This window comes from Oryzias latipes, chromosome 24, assembly GCF_053564925.1.
Source record: "Oryzias latipes strain Hd-rR chromosome 24, Olatipes_Hd-rR_3.1".
Taxonomy (NCBI): Eukaryota; Metazoa; Chordata; class Actinopteri; order Beloniformes; family Adrianichthyidae; genus Oryzias; species Oryzias latipes.
The window spans coordinates 18,323,636-18,342,174 of record NC_136260.1 but is presented as its reverse complement, the minus strand read 5'-3'; the positions used below and the strand labels follow the sequence as shown (position 1 = coordinate 18,342,174).

The 18,539-nt window shown below is 44.0% G+C and overlaps 1 protein-coding gene across 8 annotated transcripts in view; it reads right to left on the bottom strand.

The window, feature by feature from the left end:
- LOC101159717 (rho-associated protein kinase 2) overlaps positions 1 to 18,539 on the bottom strand; it is a 34,509-nt gene that overhangs the window by 7,157 nt on the left and 8,813 nt on the right. For all 8 annotated transcript variants that reach the window (XR_002872853.2, XR_013654144.1, XR_002872854.2 and 5 more), the window contains exons 8-24: positions 17,379 to 17,470; positions 15,064 to 15,223; positions 14,315 to 14,408; positions 14,122 to 14,201; positions 5,483 to 5,531; positions 5,245 to 5,380; positions 4,953 to 5,044; positions 4,341 to 4,587; positions 3,241 to 3,347; positions 2,993 to 3,152; positions 2,694 to 2,854; positions 2,392 to 2,576; positions 2,246 to 2,315; positions 2,038 to 2,141; positions 1,563 to 1,749; positions 397 to 490; positions 53 to 147 (exon numbers count right to left, since the gene is read on the bottom strand). Coding sequence is in view for 5 of the 8 variants with exons in the window: in XM_023952794.2 (XP_023808562.1) it covers positions 53 to 147; positions 397 to 490; positions 1,563 to 1,749; positions 2,038 to 2,141; positions 2,246 to 2,315; positions 2,392 to 2,576; positions 2,694 to 2,854; positions 2,993 to 3,152; positions 3,241 to 3,347; positions 4,341 to 4,587; positions 4,953 to 5,044; positions 5,245 to 5,380; positions 5,483 to 5,531; positions 14,122 to 14,201; positions 14,315 to 14,408; positions 15,064 to 15,223; positions 17,379 to 17,470 (2,113 nt within the window). In the remaining 3 variants the exon portion in view is untranslated. The remainder of the gene's footprint in view (positions 1 to 52; positions 148 to 396; positions 491 to 1,562; positions 1,750 to 2,037; positions 2,142 to 2,245; positions 2,316 to 2,391; positions 2,577 to 2,693; positions 2,855 to 2,992; positions 3,153 to 3,240; positions 3,348 to 4,340; positions 4,588 to 4,952; positions 5,045 to 5,244; positions 5,381 to 5,482; positions 5,532 to 14,121; positions 14,202 to 14,314; positions 14,409 to 15,063; positions 15,224 to 17,378; positions 17,471 to 18,539) is intronic.

Genomic DNA, 18,539 nt, shown 5'->3' with positions numbered 1-18,539 from the left:
TGTTGACAAAAATCAGAGATATGAAAAAGAGCGACTAGAGAGCCGCACAAACCTCCTTCTTGAGGGTGATTTCAGTCTTTAGCTGCTTGTCAAAAGACGCCTTCATTGTCTCTATCTCTTTCTCCAACTCCTTGGCTTCCATGAGCTCTGCAAAAATGTACATTAATATTAATCTTGCATATATTCTCAGGGTTTCTGCAAGTTCTCCATAATTTACAGGACCTTAAAGACCTGCCTCTGCAGAAAAAAGAAATTATGAAAGGACATCACTGGCTTCTTTTTATAACAGTTTTACAAACTTTTTTTTTAAACACATTTTCCTCGAATGAGAAGGTAAATCATTTCAGTGGAAAAGCTCCTCCCCCCTTGAGGGTATTAATTCAAGAGGAGACTTACTGTGTTGTGTTTCTATCAGTTGGTTGTTGAGTTCTTCCTTTTCACTGGCCAGCTTAGCCACATCCTCAGTCAGGGTGCGATTGGACTCCTCCAGCTTTAGGTAGAATAAAAAGAATTCATTGGAATAGCAGAGTAGAACGTATGCTATAAATAAATGCATTTGAAGTGATCCATTGCTATAAAGAGGTTTACATTTCGCAATCTCCCTGTTTTTTTCTTTTTTAACATTACCATCTTTTCTGCGTCCTGATCGGATTTTGAACGTGTCAATAAATCGTGTTTGCCTTTGGACTTTTATTACAGTGAAATATAAAAATTGTAACATTTATGAATAAATTACATTAAAAATACTAACAAACAATGTTTTAATTATTTAATACATAATCAACAAAAAAAATGGTGATCACAATCTGATTTTTGGATTTAAAATTTGCTAAAAGTTAGCAGATGTAAAAAAAAAAGTGAACAGATGAACATCATGCCATATCTAAAAACAGAAGGAAATATTATATTCATTTAAAGATTAATTAGATAAAGAATGATTTAATAAACCTATTAAATGGTGTTTGCTTATATAGTATAAACTAGATATAATTACATTTACTTTATATTTTTATATCAAAAATATTAAATTAAGTCTGTAAACTTTATTATGCATTTATAGAATTATTTTTCCTTAAGTTACCCACAACCGTTTTTTTTTTTCATATCCAAAGTAAACCTTCTAAAGGTTCAGAAGGTCTTTCATCTGCATTCCACAACAGGCACTGCTGACAGAGGATCTTATTTAATTTTATCATTTTATTTGTTTGTATTGTTAGTATTTTTTGTTAAGTTGTAACTTATGTATTCATTGCTTTTATAGTGTTTTTGTTAGCATAATTTTTCATTTTTGTTTCCTTCTGAGTATGGTATGCTAACCAGACAACTGAATTTCTCTGTATGGAGATGAAAAAAGTATTTTCTACTTTAAAGGAAGCTTTTTTTCACCATCAGGCCTACTCCCTGGTTATTCCAGCCTAAACTTTTTTGTCTATGTTTACCCATATGCGAGACTCTTCTTTAAAAAGTCATAAATCTCCACAGTAGCAGTTTAAGCTGCAGAAGATCTTTCATGCCCCTATGGCGTTCATTAAAGAACTGCTGTGTCTCTTCAATGATCTCACCAAGCTAATGGTGGCCTCCTTGTCACCGAGCTCCTGCTTGTGTTTGGCCAGCATGTCTTCAATCTCCAGCTCTTTCATGATCTTCTCCTTCTGCAGTTGGGAGAACTGCTCCTCGGCAACGGAGCGGGCCAGGCGCTCTGTATCGGCATTGGTTAAACTGGATTCCAGCTGTTTTGCCAGAGAATCCCTGACCGCAGAAAAAAAAAAAAAGTTTTTTATCCTTCTAAACCTAGGCTGAAACAGTTTCCATTTATCCTCTGAGCATTCATATATCAGGCAATGACATTATGTCATTGGCACAATTTGAAGTGACTGAATCTTTCTGTTACATCAGGAACAACAGTCAACTTTCATGACCTTCTCTTACAGTATTGAAAGTGCTGCTTTAAAAAATATGTAAATTTAAAGAGCACATTCACATTGTTTTGTTTATTTGAAGAGGATTTCTTTGTTTGTCGGCTGCAGCCTCACTCACCTTTCCTCTATGTATTCTGCGACTCGCTGCTGCAACGCTTTGTACGCCTTATTCTTCTCGTTGCACTCCTCCTTCAGCTCATGGATCTGTGTTTTGTAAAGCGTCTTTGATGGAAAACAAATACATGATCATTTTTGGGGCAGGACAAAATCAAAATCACTTTTAATGTGGTAGACGCATTGCTATTTGGGATGAATAAACGACTGACTGTGAATTGTTGCTCTGCCTCCAGGTGGTCCTTCAGTTCCCTCAACTGGCCATCAGTCTCTTGTTTTTCCCTGAAATGAAACCAAAAATCCATGAGCTGAGGCATCCAAAAGCATGACAGCATTTTCAGAAACGGTGCAATCTGACCTGCGTAGCTCCTGATTCTGCTTGTCTAGGATCTGCTTCATGTCCTTCAGATGGTTGAGATCCTGCTTAAACTGCTTCTCTGATGAGCGAAGTGCAGACACCTGTTGGTTCTGCATCTTCAGATCATTCTGCATCAAATTCCGTTTCTGTGTCTCCTGCTCCAAACGCAAGGTCAGCTGCTTGACCTGCAGACATGTGGAATGGGAAAATGCGGGCGGAAAAAGAAGAGAATTCAGAAACCCATGGTACGATTTGGCAGCAACAACCCAAGAAAAATTTATTTGACAGGCAAAAAAACTCACCTCTTCAGACAGTATTTCCTTCTGCCCATGCATGTCCTCCAGCTTGAGCTGTGCCTGCTTGTAATCGCAGTCCAGCATGGAGTAGTCCTTCTCCAGCTGCAGCAGCTTCCCCTCCATCTGCTGCTTCAAGCTGCGCTCCTCCTTCAAGGTGCTCTCCAACTCTGAAAGTACAAAACAAATGAAAGTCAGTCTACAGAAGTTTCAGGAAGATTTCTGTACTTTCTTCATTTCAGAGCCATAAAACATATTTTACTTTAATTTCTGCTTCAACACATCCTTTTTTTTTAAATTGTTCTGACCTTTTAAAGCCTGAGACTTCTCCTCCTCTATGGACTTATAAATCGTGCTCTTATCAGCAAGTTTGGCTTTTGTGGCCTTGTGTTCCGCCTCCTCCAGCTCCAAACTCTGCTGGAGCGACTTGATCTTAAATGTCAGATTGATGTCCTGGTTGCTTTTTTCCTGCAAAAGAAATTGAATTGAATTTTCCTGGCCTTAAAAAAGTAAAGATGTTGTTGACCAAAATAAAAATGAATGGCTACCAACCAACCTTTTCAAGACAGTTAAGTTTCTTCTGTAGCTCCATCTTCTCCGTTTGGACCTGGGTGAGAGACGCCTTCAGCTCGCTCAGCTTTTCTTCCAAACTAGAGATTCGTCCTTCAGGAGAAAATTGAAAAATTAAGAGATTTTAGGATGACTTTGAATAGCCGTCACGTTGCCAGATTTAGGGCGAATTAGATCAAACCACAAATGGACCAAATCTGCTCGGTTTTCAACATTACATAAAGATCCAGCACAAACACTGGATGCTTGTCTGAGTCAGACAAGACAATGTAGGGTCTTACTTGTCTTCTTTCTGACTCCGCCTACAACAAATTCGACCAAAGAAGGGGAGAAAAATAAATCACGTGCCGTTTCTTTATATCCTGTCTAACCTCAGTGGCTTTATCCGCTTCAAGTTTCCAAACGGTCTCTTTGAAAGAGGTTCTGTTTTTTTTTGCTTTCACTCTCAGCCTCCTGAGCAGATGTTTCCACCTATGATTCGACATTTCCCACAGCTGCGTCCAAATACATCTAATATCCAGCTCCAGCTTAGAGTTGTGTAATCTTTTTCCGCACTGTGGAGAAGTTGACTCCAGCAGCTAGAAGAGTTTATTACAAATCAATTTGACTTTTTTTTTTTAAATATCCACTCTGATCATCTCTTGATCGGTTTTAAAATCATTCCCAGTGGTATTTTAATTATTATTATTATGCCATTTTTAGCCAAAATCAAAAAAGCTTGTCGTTTTTTAAGGACATAGTTTCTGCAGAGCAGCAGCAGTTGTTTAGAAATTCGCCTCTGAGTTGTGGGCGGGACCATTAGCGCAAGGAAAACAAAGATGTACATGGGAGCTTGTGGCCCACTCAGCGTATTTTCCACGTCAAAATTACAATCTTTTTCAAACGTCTATTTTTTCATCTGTTCCCCATTCACAACAATTTGAATAAAAAATACTCAAAAATGCAATTTTAAGCTTAATTTTCTTTATATATGTCCTCCATCATAAGAACATGTTAAAAACACTAAAAAACACAATTTTCTTCTTTAAATGTGGCAGTGAGTCTACCCTAACTGAAATCCGTTTTTGGTACACAAAAGTATCTCACCCTGCAGGTCAGCAATGGTTTCTGTCCCAAGACGGCAGTCCCTCTTTTCCTCCTCCAGCTCTGTCTGCATTCCTCTGAGCTGGTTCTCCAACTCCACCTTGTTGTTCTCCAGTTGGCTGTTTTGTTCTTTTGTTTCTCTGAGGCTGATCTCCAGGCTCTGTGCATGTTTCTGAGCCTCAGTCTGACTCTTCTTCAGCTGGGCCACGGCCTCTTTTTCCGCCTTTAGCATGGCATTCGCTTCTTTAAGCTGTGAAAAATACAAAGATTACTGCCATTCCTAAAATGGAAATCTTAAAAAAATGCAGTTTGAACATTTCCCCACCGAAAAAATGTTTAATTAAGAAGCTAAAAGGGGTATTTTTACATGCTTTATGCTTCAGCAAATTATTAAAATTAAAAAAGCTCAATGACACAAAACAAAAATAAAATAAATCCGTACTCAATTCATATTTTTATTCTATTAATTTTATCATATATAAGGGGGATTAAAAAAGTAGCTGCGTATATATATATATATATATATATATATATATATATACACTTTGCTTTTGTTGATGTTTAGCAAGACATTGAAAAAAGCAGAAAAAATTATAGTAAAAACTTGATGCTCACTTGATTTTCCAGCTCCATGTTCTTTTCATTAGAAATCTGCGATTGCTGATTCCTCTTTTTCAGATCCTCAAACTGGTCCTTCAAGCTGTTCACTGATGAACAAACGCACAACAATCGAAATATTCAAAGCTGTAAATGTTGCATTCTGCAATCTCCATAAATATAACAATATAACCCACACCAATGTCAATTCATTCTCAAGCTTCACAATTAAAGTTGCGAGTGATTTTTGATCTTTTCGCCCACAACAAATGGCACTTTTAAAGAAGGCATTTAGATTCTGGGTGCTCACATTCGTTTTCCAGGCTGCGCTTTCTTCCTGCCTCAAGCTCCACCTTACGGAGGCTTTCTGCGCTCTGGTGCTGCAGGAGGGCTCGCTCCCGCTCCAGCTGCCTCAGCGAGGCCTCGACTCTTTGCCTGCTGTTCATCTGATGAGGGGCAGATTGGAAAGCAGTGTGAGCGTAAACAAGCTCTGCATCACCGTATCATATTATAAAAGTCTGAATCACAGGCGCTCCACCCATCATTACCTCTGTTTCCAAGTCTTTCACCAGTTTGTCTATACGGTTGGTTGCATTTCTGGGGAGAAAAGTAACAGTTTTAAACAATACTGGTTCTGAATTTTGTAAAATAATCATCCAGCCATTTTGCAAATATACATAACAGAAAAAAAGAATTCCCTTTAAGATCCACTCCGATGCAAATAGTGGCTCAAAATTGCATTTCTGAGTATGTCTTTATTCAAGTCGTTGTGAATCAGGAGCAGATGAAGAAGAAGAAGAAGAGCGTATTTGTTACGTAGGAAATACGCACGGCAGAGAACAAGCCCTCTGCTTTGCTCCATTCTGATGCATCCACTTGTAGACAACTAGATCTGTGTACATCAGCGTTTTCATTGTCCTGGCTCAAAACTGTACAGCCGGGTATCTCCTCGCCATTTTTGTTGCACCAGTGATGTTAGGTTGGGGGGTGTGAGGGGCTGTAAGCTAGTGGGAGTGTGTGCAAACAGAGAACTCTCAGCGGTGAGTTTCTAATGAACTCCTGCTGCTCTGTAGAAACTATGTCCTAGAAAACCACACAGGTTTTCTGATTCTGGCTAAAAACGAAGTGTCGGGGAGAGAGATGCTGTAGTATCGCGAGACTCAACGAGACCGGTGTGGCAACTCAGCTTGGCGGTGCGTAAGTAGCAGAACAAACATTTCATTATTATATCATTTTACTGCCATATCAATTAAGCTGGTAAACTAACATCTGTAAAAGTTGAATAAGCCTTTTGACAGCCTGGAGGACCTGGAGAATTATTTAGACGGCTGCTACAATACCGTCGTTATGGGGAAGACCAACACCACTACTCCTTCCTCCAAACGCGTCCGACCAGAAAGTTCCCCCGGAGCTGCCTCCTCTCCAGGCAGTGGAATCAGTGACGCTTTAGATTCCATTGATAAAAAGCTCTCCAGCCTTGACGGCCGCTTGAATCTGTTGGAGATCCTCCATAGAGAGTTCCAAGGCCTGCGAGAGTCTCTGGAGTTCAGCCAGCAGCAGGTGCAGGAGCTCGCAGCGGAGAATCAGGCCCTCAGAGAAAGTGTCAAAACCCTGAGCAGTGACACCGCTCGCCTTTCTGAGGAGAACCGTTCGATCAAGGAAACCCTCCTGGATCTTCAGTCGAGGAGCATGAGGGACAATCTGGTGATCGCGGGGGTTCCAGAGGAGGCAGGAGAAGACCCGGAGGCGACGGTGAAACGCTTCATGGAAGCCCACCTGAAACTCCCCAAGGAGGAGGTGCAGAAGATCGCGTTCCAGAGGGTGCACCGGCTCGGAGGAAGAAGGTCCGACAACCAGCGTCCGCGACCGATTGTAGCCAAGTTTGACAACTACAAGCAAAAGGAGATGGTGAAGGGTCGCGGCCGGGAACTGAGGGGGACACATTTTAGTGTCAATGACCAGTTTCCGGTTGAGATCCTGCGGCGCCGAAAGATCCTTTTTCCTCTGAGGAAAAAACACCTTGCCAACGGGTCTAGAGCCGTGGTTTCTGTGGATAAACTCTTTGTAGATGGAAGGCTCTTCCGAGACCCGGAGATCACCCCCTGGCTTTGCTGAAGATCTGACATCCGAAAAAACAGCGGCTAAACGTGTTGAATGAATGAAACCGGCTCATCAATCATCCACACCTCCATCTCGCTGAAGCAGTTTAAGTTTTCTCCCCTCTCATGTTTCTGTTGTTTTTCCTGTTATGTTTGTTTCTTTCTGTTTTTCTTTACCTCTTTCTTCTTTTTAGTTTCCCCTCTCTCCCCCCCTCCTCATATGTAAATTATCCAAAGGTAACACGTCCCCCGGTAAGTTGGTTTCTATTTATGCACGGAAGGGCACGTGCGCGCAGACAAGCGCGCACACGGGCAAGCACACGCGAACCAGCACACACTCGCGGACATCCCGCAAACACCTCACATAAGCCCACATAGGACACATGCAACATGCAGCTCACACAGTCAGGAAACGCGCACGCACACAAACGCACAGTGTTTCTTCATCGATCAGCGGGCACGCGCACATGGACCGGCACACACTCTATTTAGCCTTACATTCTCTTGGTCAGAACAGTTATGAACAGTCTTAACATTGTTAGCTGGAATGTGCGTGGGCTTGGCTCTGGGCCAAAGAGATTGAAAGTGTTATCTCACCTGGATGATCTTAAAGCAGATATAGCTCTACTGCAGGAGACCCATTTATGTACACAATCTCAGGACCTCCTGTGCAGCTCAAAATTTCCAGTCATATATTCTTCTAGTTATAACTCCAAGCAAAGAGGAGTTGCTGTTTTGATTAATAAAAATGTTACATTTACTCATAAGGATACAGTTACTGACCCAGAAGGTAGATTTGTAATTATTAATATATCCATTCAGAATAAGGACTATTGCATAGCCAGCATCTATGGTCCAAATGTTGACGACTCTTCCTTCTTTCACAGATTCTTCACCTCACTCTCAGTTCACTCTGACTCCACAATCATTATAGGAGGAGACGTCAATCTGGTTCTGGACCCTGAACTTGACAGACTCAGCACAGCAGCAGCCCAGCGCACATGGAGGTCTGCAAGTATTCTAAAGCAGTACATGAATGATCTGGGTCTCTGCGACGCGTGGCGCTCATGTCATCCAAACACTAAAGGGTTCACCTTTTTTTCTCCAGTTCACTATTCACACTCCCGTTTAGACTATTTATTAATCAGTAACTCTCTTTTAAAAGAAATTAAAAGTTCCAACATTCATCCGATTATTATCAGTGATCATGCACCAGTCTCTGTAAATATTTCCAGGGAAAAATCCACACCCTCATGTACGACCTGGAGGTTTAATACGTCTCTGTTAAAAGACCAGGAATTTCTTGAATTCTTTAAAAAAGAATGGGCAACCTTCCTAGAATTCAACAATACACCAGACATCTCACCGTGCATTCTGTGGGAAACGGCAAAGGCAGTCATGAGAGGGAAAATCATTTCTTATTCAACGCACAAAAAACGCAAAGAGAAAGCAGATTTATTAGAATTAGAAAATAAAATCCAAACCCTGGAGACTGCTTATGCTGCTTCTGCACAGGAACACATTCTGGGAGATCTGAAAAATTTAAAGCTGCAGTTAAATGACATCATTAATAAACAAACACAATTTCAAATACAAAGGCTACGACTTGAAAGATTTGAAAACTCTAATAAATCTGGCAAATTTCTGGCTAATCAGCTTAAAATTAATAGAGAAAAATCATCAATCACCTCTATTACGGACCAAACAGGAAATGTCACTCATGACCCGGTCAAAATTAATAACGCATTTGAAAACTTTTATAAAAACTTGTACACACCACAGATCAATCCGTCAGAGCAAAGTATTGACTCATTTCTTAATAATGTAAACCTACCCAGGTTAAATGAGGATCAAATAACAAACTTAGACTCTCCGTTCTCGTTGTCTGAACTTCATGAAGCTCTGTTACTTATGCCTAATGGTAAAGCACCAGGGCCTGACGGCTTTCCTGCTGAGTTTTATAAAGAATTCTGGGAACAGCTGGCACCAACGTTTTATGAAACGGTCACATCTATCAATGAAAGCCAATCAATGCCACCTAACATGAACTCAGCCAACATAATTCTTCTTCTAAAACCAGACAAAGATCCCAATAGTCCTTCAAGCTACCGCCCTATTTCTCTAATCAATGCAGACGTAAAAATTATCTGCAAAGCACTAGCACAGAGAATAGAAAAAATCACTCCTCACATAATTGACTTCGACCAAACTGGATTTATCAAAGGCAGACACTCGGATGACAATCTCCGAAGACTTGTTAATATAATAGATTTTGCCACCATTAACAACCAGGAAATGTCCATACTATCACTGGATGCTGAAAAAGCTTTTGACAGAGTAAACTGGAAGTTCCTTATTGCCGCCCTCCATAAGTTTGGTTTTGGAGAAGCATTCATCAAATGGATCAAAATATTATATCACAACCCCAATGCATCAGTTAGAACTAATAAACAGACTTCAAACAGGTTTTTTCTCGGAAGAGGAACCAGACAGGGCTGCCCACTCTCTCCTTCTCTTTTTGCTATATTCATTGAGCCTTTAGCTGCAGCAATAAGACAGAATGAAAGCATTAAAGGAATCAAAACTAAACACAGCCATCATAAAATTAGTCTCTATGCAGATGACATATTACTGTTTTTAAGTAATTTACATTCTGTAAATGAAACGGCAACAATCATTAATGAATTCTCCTCTATATCAGACTATTCCATTAATTGGAATAAGTCTGTTTTATTACCACTGAACAATAATGCGGAGCAAAGACTCACAATACCAGTTAAATCAGGAAATATCAAATATCTAGGTATCAATTTTTCCCCCAAACTATCAGAACTGGTGCAGCTAAACTACACCCCATTACTGAAAAACATACAGGACGATCTAACACGCTGGACCAACCTGCCTCTGTCCCTTATGGGCAAGGTAGCCACGGTAAAAATGAAAATCTTACCCAAAGTTAATTATCTCTTTTCAATGATTCCCACACAACCGCCACTAAAATGGTTCAAAACATTAGACTCATCCATATCAAGCTTTTTATGGAACAATAAACCTGCAAGAATTAGTCTAAAAACTTTAAAATCTGCAAAAAGCTGTGGAGGATTAGAATTACCTAATTTCCACAAATACTTTCTTGCAAATAGATTACAATACATCTTAAAATGGTTAAAAAATAATCCAGAAACCAACTCATGGTTAGACTTGGAACAGGCGTTATGTGGAAAGATCAACCTGTCAGATCTTCCATTTATTAGCCAAACAGTTAAAAAACAGGATTGTTTCAAAACTATTAATATAAACGCCACTTTAACAGCCTGGTGGGAATTTCTCAAAATATCAAAATCATCAATTCAACCGTGCAAAATGACACCCATCTGGAACAACCCAGACATCCTCATAAACAAAAAAATTATCCACTTCCCAGCTTGGCAAGCAGGGGGCATAAAACAACTAGAGCACGTAATTATTAATAGAAGATTCATAACTCCCCAGGAACTTCAAGACAAACATGGAATAAATAACTTCTTGGAATATCAGCAACTTAAATCAAGTATTACTAAAAAATTTAAATACAGAGACAACGATTTAAAGCTACCAGATGTAGTTACCACTCTGATCAATTTCTCAATGAATAAAACTCTCTCCAAAATATACAAACTTTTATGTAATTTAGATAATAACATTTCACTTCCGACAACAAAATGGGATGCGGATTTGAGCATCAGCACAGATGAAAGCTTTTGGTCAGAACTTTGTCTAAACACCTTTAAACTGACAAAAAGTCCAAATCTGCAGCTAATCCATTTTAAAACCCTTCACAGAATTTACTACACTGGACAGAGGATGTTCAAGATGGGTCTCAGCAACTCAGACATTTGTCAGCACTGTGACAGTAATCTACCCGACAATTACATGCATGCACTGTGGTTCTGCACTCCTGTCCAGGCTCTCTGGCAGCAGGTATGTGCCGATTTATCAGTCTGGCTTAAGGTTTCAATCACAGCTTCACCGTCACTTTGTGTGCTTGGTGACATGAGTGCCATCGATGTAGAAGGAGGATTAGGCTCTATCATTTTCATAACTCTTTGCATTGCTAAAAAAACTATTTTAACAAATTGGAAAAGCAAGAAAAATATAAATATAAGTCAACACAGAAATCTGCTGCTTGATCAGATCAGCTTGGAAAAAATGTCAGCCCAAGGTTCAAGTAACTTTGAAAGAATTCGGTCTCTCTGGTCTCCCATAGCTGACTCCATGACTTAGGGGATGGGGGGGCCTGGTCGTCGCTGCTCCTTGCCCTTCTGCCGTGGGCTGGGGTGGGGGCCGGGGCCTCCGGTGCCTGGCGGGGGGTGGTGGGGGCTCCGTTGGTCGGGGGGTCGGGTCCGGCGCCGGGGTGGGGCGGGCTGGGGCGCTGCGTGGTCCTCTGGGCTTGGGTGTGGGGGTGCGTGGGGGGGGGGGGGGGGGGGTGTTCTGGCTTGGCTTGGGGGGGTGGTCCCTTTGCCTGTGCTGGGGGGGGTTGGCGGGGGGCGCTGCTCGGGGGGGGGGGGGCCCAGCGGCACTGGATGGGCTTCCCATCTACGCCTGGGGCTGGGATCAGCCCTTCCCTGGCTCTGGGGCGGGACGGGACAACCCTCTTGGGGCCCCCGGGCGCTCTGGGTGTCATCCGCTTCGGCTGCGGGGTCTGGGGTGGGGTGGGGTGGGGGGTCTTGTCGGCCCTGTCCTGTGGGGGGGCATTCTGGGGGAGGGGGGGGGGCACTATTGGTACGGGGCAGGGGGGGTTGACAGGTCGGGGTCTCCGCTGAGGCCATCGGCGGTTTCCCCGGCCGGTTGGCTGCCTCGGTCCCGTCGAGGCCTGACCAGAGCTCTTCTAGGGCCGGCGTTTGGGGGTGGGGGCCTGGGCTTGCTCCGGGGGGGGCCGGCGCTTTCTGGCTCCTCTCCCTCTGTGTGGGGTGGGTGGTGCTGGGCCTGGGGTGTCGGCGCCTCCGGGGGTGGGGCCCCTGGGCTGGGTGGGCCTGGCCCCCTTGCTGGGGGGGGGGGGCGGGGGACAGCTGTTTGACCACCGGGGGACAGTCTACCAGCTGTCCCCAACTTACCCCCTTCCTCATATAACCTCATAAAAGGGTGAGGGGGTGGGGGGATTAGCCTGCGATGAGCCTTGGGGGGGGGGGTTTACTAGGCAGTGGCCCCCCCTCCTATGGTTGCCGTATGGAGTGGTCCCCCCCTCTTTCGGTTTTATTTGCACCTTAGACATGTAGGGCCCTTGGTAGGGGGGGTGCTTGGACATCACTGCCAGCAAGCAGCAGATGTCCTCCTAGCACCCTACCCGCCAATTTTAACCGCACCTTAGACATTTAGGGCCCCTTGGTGGGGAGGGTGAGGGGACATCACTGTGAGTAATCAGGAGATGTCCCCTTAGTGCCCTACCCGCCAATTTTAACTGCACCCCCCTTAGTACACACACCCCTCCCCCCTCAATATATACATCCCAACATAAACACACACACATGCACACACACACCCTCTTAAACACACATATAAGCACACACATTTTGCAAGGAAGGTGGGACCTAGGACCATCTGTCCCCTGCCTCTTCCCTGGTGGGGGGTACGGGCCCCTTTGCAGCGGCGGCCGTGTCCCCGGGGTGCCGGCTTCCTGGGCCCGGCGGTGCTCTCTCCGCGCGGTGGGGGGGTTCACATTACATCTGAGCCGGGGGTGTTGGTGTCCCTGGGGGGTGGGTTCTGGTCCTTGCTCCTGAGCGCTGGGCCCCGCCTAACTTCCAACTGTGGCCGAGCCTGGTCGGGCCATATTTACAACACCCCTTGTGGGCCCTCTCTTTTCCCCGGGGTTCCCCCCTCCTGGGCGGGGGCGGCGGGCCCCTGCCTTGCTCCTCCCTGGACCAACCGTGGGCCGGGCGGATGGCTGCCTGGAGTGCGGGGCGGGTCTCCCTTGGGGGGTCCTGGCTCGTACCTGGGGTTGGGGCGGGGGGATGCCCGGAACTCCTGGGTGGTGGTGGGGTGCTCATCTGGGGCTGTGGGCGTCCCTCTCCGGTGGGGCCCTGCGTTGGGCTCTCCCGGCGCGGCGGGGGGGCTGTTCTCCTGGTTGGGCTGGGGCGGCCCTCTCTTTCCCTCTGTGCCTCCCTGCTCTCTGGCTCTGGGGGGCCTTGCGGCGGTCCTGCTGGCCCTGGCCTGGGTGGCGGGCTTGGTCGCCCGGGTGGCGGTTGTTCCCTGCCGGTTTCCGTGTGGCGTGGGGGGGATTCCGGCTGCCGCTGCTGCTGCGGTGGGGGTCTTGGGGTGGGGATGGCTGGGCGCTCTCCTTCCTTCTTTGCACATTCCACCATCCATATTGGAGGAGCATGAGCGCTCGCCTGGGCGCGGGTGTTGGCTCACCTTTGCACTGGCGGTTTGCGTGACTGAATGGCTGAGATGTTTCGCGCTGGTTGGTTTTGGGGCATAGGTGTGCGTGTGGGCACTGTCTGTTTTGTGTGCATGTCGACAGGTGGACGTTTTTGCAACTGGCAGGTGTGTTTGACACTTGGGTGTGTGTGTGGACAGGCTCCGCCCTTTTTGTGCTGCATTTGGGCCTTGCCGTGGTGATTAACGGCCAGTGGACTTGTTGCTCTGTGCTGCTTCGTGGTCTTATCCCCCTTCCCCTCCTGCTGTCGCCCTCCTTCCCCCCCTCTTTCTGGCGTCCCTCTCTCTTCTTCCCCTCTTTCCTTTTCCGTCCGGTCCAACACCAAAGATCTTCAAACATGTTTGAAATTAATAAAGTTTGGCCTCAATTACAAAAGGGGTTTATTCAGACATACCTTTGGTTTGTCTGAAGATTAATAACCCCTCTTGTTAAAGTAAAATATGTCCAACACAAGAGGCCCTCAGCTCTCATCTGTTTGCCCAGCTGTTGGACAGGACAAGTTAAAAAAAAAAAAAAAAAAAAAAAAAAAAAGACATAATAATAATAAAGACACCACTTTCAAAATAATCATAGATAATCGGAGTGGGACTTTAAGTTTAATCTTGAATACTTCATGGAAGTGGTGGTTTCAGATAGTACAGGATATGGAGTCACATGTCTGCGTGTCCACTCATACTTGCACTTTTGCTCCAGCTCATCTTTAGCTTGCATCTCATGGTCAAGCTGTTCCTCCAGCTGATCAAGTTTCTTTTTAAGCTGTTCCAAGACGTAACAAACAGAAAAACCAGAACATAAAAATTCCAATCTGTAACCCATAGTCATATTTTAGCTCTCAGTTTTTATGTGAAAACCTCACGCGGGTCACAAACCTCGTTCTTACTGTTCAAACTGTTCTCTTTATCCTTTTTATCCTTGCAGTCCTTCAATTCTTCCTCAGAAATGCTGCTGCTTTTACTCAACAACCTGAGAGAAAAAGAAAGTTATAAAAGATGTGAGAATTTTTTTTAACAACTTTTGCTTTCCAATAGCTCAAACTTTGGCATTCATGCGAGAAAATGTGGCAGTAACCCGGTTCTAATGCCCAGGGGTTTGCCACCTCCGTGTGATTTAACGTTTGCTTCATCGCTGAAACTCTGAGGTGGAAAAAACCATTTGGGGGAAAACAAACCAAATGACAAAACAGCTGCACTTTTTGTAAACAAAAAAAGTTAAAAGCACAATTTTAAGTCAAGCGTGTTTTTGATTTTTCTTTTTCCACCTCAGAACCATTTTTGTTTGTAAAAAAAATCTTCTGACCCACGCAGTGTTGTACCAACGGTGCTGACATGATATGCTGAACACGTCTCTGAGAGCCATTCACAGACTTGACTAATGACTGACGTCTCCTAAAGCAACGGTTCTTCCATGGCTTATTTGCCCTTACAACTTGGATTTAGGAAAAATAAGAATTAATATAAGTAATTCTGTGTACCTCACCTTTAAACTCAGGCTTAAATCAGAACTTAAAGATGTTCTTTGGTTAAAGTAGGTCAATTTTGGATTAAAACAATAACCCCTTCACACATTTTCTCTTAGACTTTTATGAAAAAAGGAAAACAATATAGTTAGAAACACTTACTGATTCTCCTTGAAATATGTGAAGCCAATAAATGGTAGCTGGTTGCCCACAAAGGCTTTGGGTGGAGGAAACGTCTCAGCATGGCCTTTATCTTCCTCTATGTCATCAAAGTTGGTGGTGTCTATGTCGCTGTTCAGCTCTGGCACAACTGGAGCCACAGCTGGAAGACAGAGACAGAGAGAATTATGGAACCAAAGTGACCGCCGCAAACTGAAAACACGTCAGACACAAAGATTCTGTTTTTTATGCATTGGTACTTACAGCCAGAAGTTTAAATACGCCTGTGAAACTATTTCCGATATTTTTTAATATGTTTGAGTAAGCACAGCCAAGTTTAGCCCTGCTTGGAGGCCGGTTTTCTGCGGGTTGGCGTGAGCTTCACGCTGCTGCTGCTGCTGCTGCTATTGCTGCACAGAGCTCGCTTTGTGCAGCACATACAGTTGCCTTTCACAAATGAAGCTTGACCACGCCAGCAGCAAACGCTCCCTTGACTCTCCTCTCAGGAGCACACACGGTTTAAAGTCTACACAACATGTAGACAAAAAAACAGCAAAGGGCCAATCAGATAAAACTCCAACTTTAGGCTTTAAATAGATCCTAATGAGGAGATCCAAGTTCTCAGACCCACCAGGATCTGAACAGAGACCTGAACGGAGAAATCCCTGGTGACAAGAAGCGGACATGAAACAAAAAAAAAGTGGGGGGATGCTGTGTGGTCAGACAGAGAGAGACATGGAGGCCCTTGTGGCCTAACTTCCCAGAATGCTCTCTGATAGCGGGAGACTAATGATAGGCAGCCGTGGCCACAGTAAGAGCTAAAGAGCGAGAAAAACCCATCAAACTGGGTCGCCCTTTTCATTACTGCAGGCTGCACGCCCTGCCCCGCCCAGTGCTATGGGGGATACAGCCTGCCGTCTCATTCATCCACAGCCCTGCCATTTTTTTTTATCCCCCAACACCCGCCTAATGTTTAATAAAAATAAAGTCAACTGGAATAAAAGGAGCTGTGTTCCTTTTTTATTTTTATTTTTTTCAATGCATGAGCATGCAGCGCAGCAGGACCCCAGGAAGCAAGCGGGGGTCATGTTTTGAGTGTGTGCTCAAGTGCAGCTGTGTGTGACAGGCCATGCATGTGCAAACATGAAGAGAGCGCAGCAGCGGTATCGTGTTGCAGACGCTCTCCTAATCAGAGCCAGGTTCACCGGAGAGACGCAGAAGGGGCAGGAAGAGAGCGTGAATGTAATCATTTGCAGGCACAAAGGTCCTCTTGAAATCCACTTTTCCTCCCTTTTTTTCCTGACCTGCTTGGATGGCATTCCATTAAAAGTTGAAACTGATACGCTTCCTAACGATCCTAGAAAGAAGATCACTTCATGTTGACGCAAATGATACAAGATACAATATTTTGATTGTGTGAATTAATGTGAAAGCATCACATTTGACTTCTTTATTTATTGCCCAGTAAGTCAAACAAAACACCAAACAGACTCTAATCTGATCCCTGCAGTGATCTATGCAGTGTGTAAAATATTTCACTACAAAAGGAAATAAAGGAAAAACAACAATTTAAGAACTTATATGAATTTTAGAGTTTATATTAGTAAAAAAGACACGTTTGTAGTATACGTTTAGTTTTCCTTCCTAAACCTTTTGTGTTTGAAGCCCAAATCTTGTGTTCTGCATCCTGATTGGCTGTCAGTGAACCTCCTCCATACCATGTCTCCTGTACAGAATGCATTCAATTTGCCAAATTTAAATAAATCTTTGATTGTAATCAGATCTTTGTTTTCATTCTTGTTTTTCTATGAAGGTTTGAACTTTAAGAGTTTAAACAAGAGAGAAAAGTTTAAAATGTTCATGTCTGTTCTCGAAAAGAGTGTGCAGTGATGGGTTTTACAGCCTTAAAACATAAATGATAATTTATAAAGATAAAGATGACTACTTTGCAGATTTGACCTATTGTGGGTTATTTTTAGAATGTAACAAGGGACTGCTGTAAACCTAATTGCAGAAGATTTTTTTAAATTCTGTAATACCCATGCATCCCATCAGATATTCTAAGAGCAGCATCTGCCAGGCATGTGCACCATATATGCAGACTTATTGGCTTAGAACTCTAAATAAACTTCAGTCTCCAGCCTAAAGCAAAACAGACCTTCAGAGGAATGGGCTACAGATAAGAGGGAAATGCCAACATGACCGAACCATGAGTTACCAGAGATGGAGAAGAAGAAATTTGCACCTGCAGGGTGGGGGATTAAACAGAAAAAAAAACTGGCAGCAGATTTTAAAAGCATGCATATGTGCGCACTTACTGTCACGGATGTTGTCAAAGGTCCACTGTTCATTTTTGAAGAAGGGGTGGCGTTTGATCTCATCCACTCCAGTGCGACCCAGACGAACTTCCCTGCGCAGAGACGGGAGCGAGTGGTCAGAGTGAGCACAGAGTCGCCTCGGTCTGTGAGCGCGTCACACACGCCAGCCCTCCCCTCAAGCCTCCATCACTAATATGCATACGCTAACATGTCATCCCACACATACGGAACAACTGACCGCGCTGACCGGCATGGAGCGCCGCATGATCACTGACATTGGGAAATAAAACTCTAAAGTCTCACTGCTGCCTTCCTTTTCTTCTCTTACTCGTTTGCTCTTTAACCTCTGTCCCTCTTTCATCCCTCCTCGACCTCTGGATAAAGAGAGGGAGAAGGGTGAGGCGCTTCAGGCTTACCACGTGTGGGACATTTAACCCCTAAGGAAGCGAGTGCATAGGTGGAGCGGATGAGAAAGAAAAAAGCCAAACCCCTGCATGAAGATACCGGCAATGAAGGAGGAGAATGGAGCAACTGTTACCAAAACAGGCAAGTATGAGTGGAAAGTTTACGAAAAAGACATGGAGTAATGATAAAATGAAGGAATCAAAGAGTGGGAGGCAACTGTGCTTCAGGAGTGATTCAGGGAGATGGGCAGACGGTGACGGAGCATGTGGGCTAAGTGAATGGAACCACCTGTGTGTGTATGTGTGTGACTGTGCAGAGAGTGACTGAATAGGTAAATAAACAGGAGTGCAAAAAAAAAATTTGAAAGGCTTCTCTGTGTAGCAGAAAAAAGAACCAGTGTTTGAGCACTCTCAGGGGTGGGGTCACTAATGTAAACAGGAAGTAGTCTCTTCCAAGGGGGAGGGTCCACAAACTGGGAACATACCCCTTTCATGCAACCTCTACCTGATGTCGAAATGAAAAAAGGTTAATCTTTTTTATGCCAAAAGTCTGATTTCAGCCCAGAATTGAAGCACTTTTTAAGCCAACCATGCAGCACGTAAGGTGGGAGGGATTGTTTGTCAATCTGCTCTGGTGTTTCCCAAAATAGACGTCGGATGCATATTTATTAGGTGAGATGGTTGGCACTGTTGTTTCCCGGCAAAGACATGAATCTAACCGTTGCTTTGCAGCTCATAGACCATGCAGAACACAGTC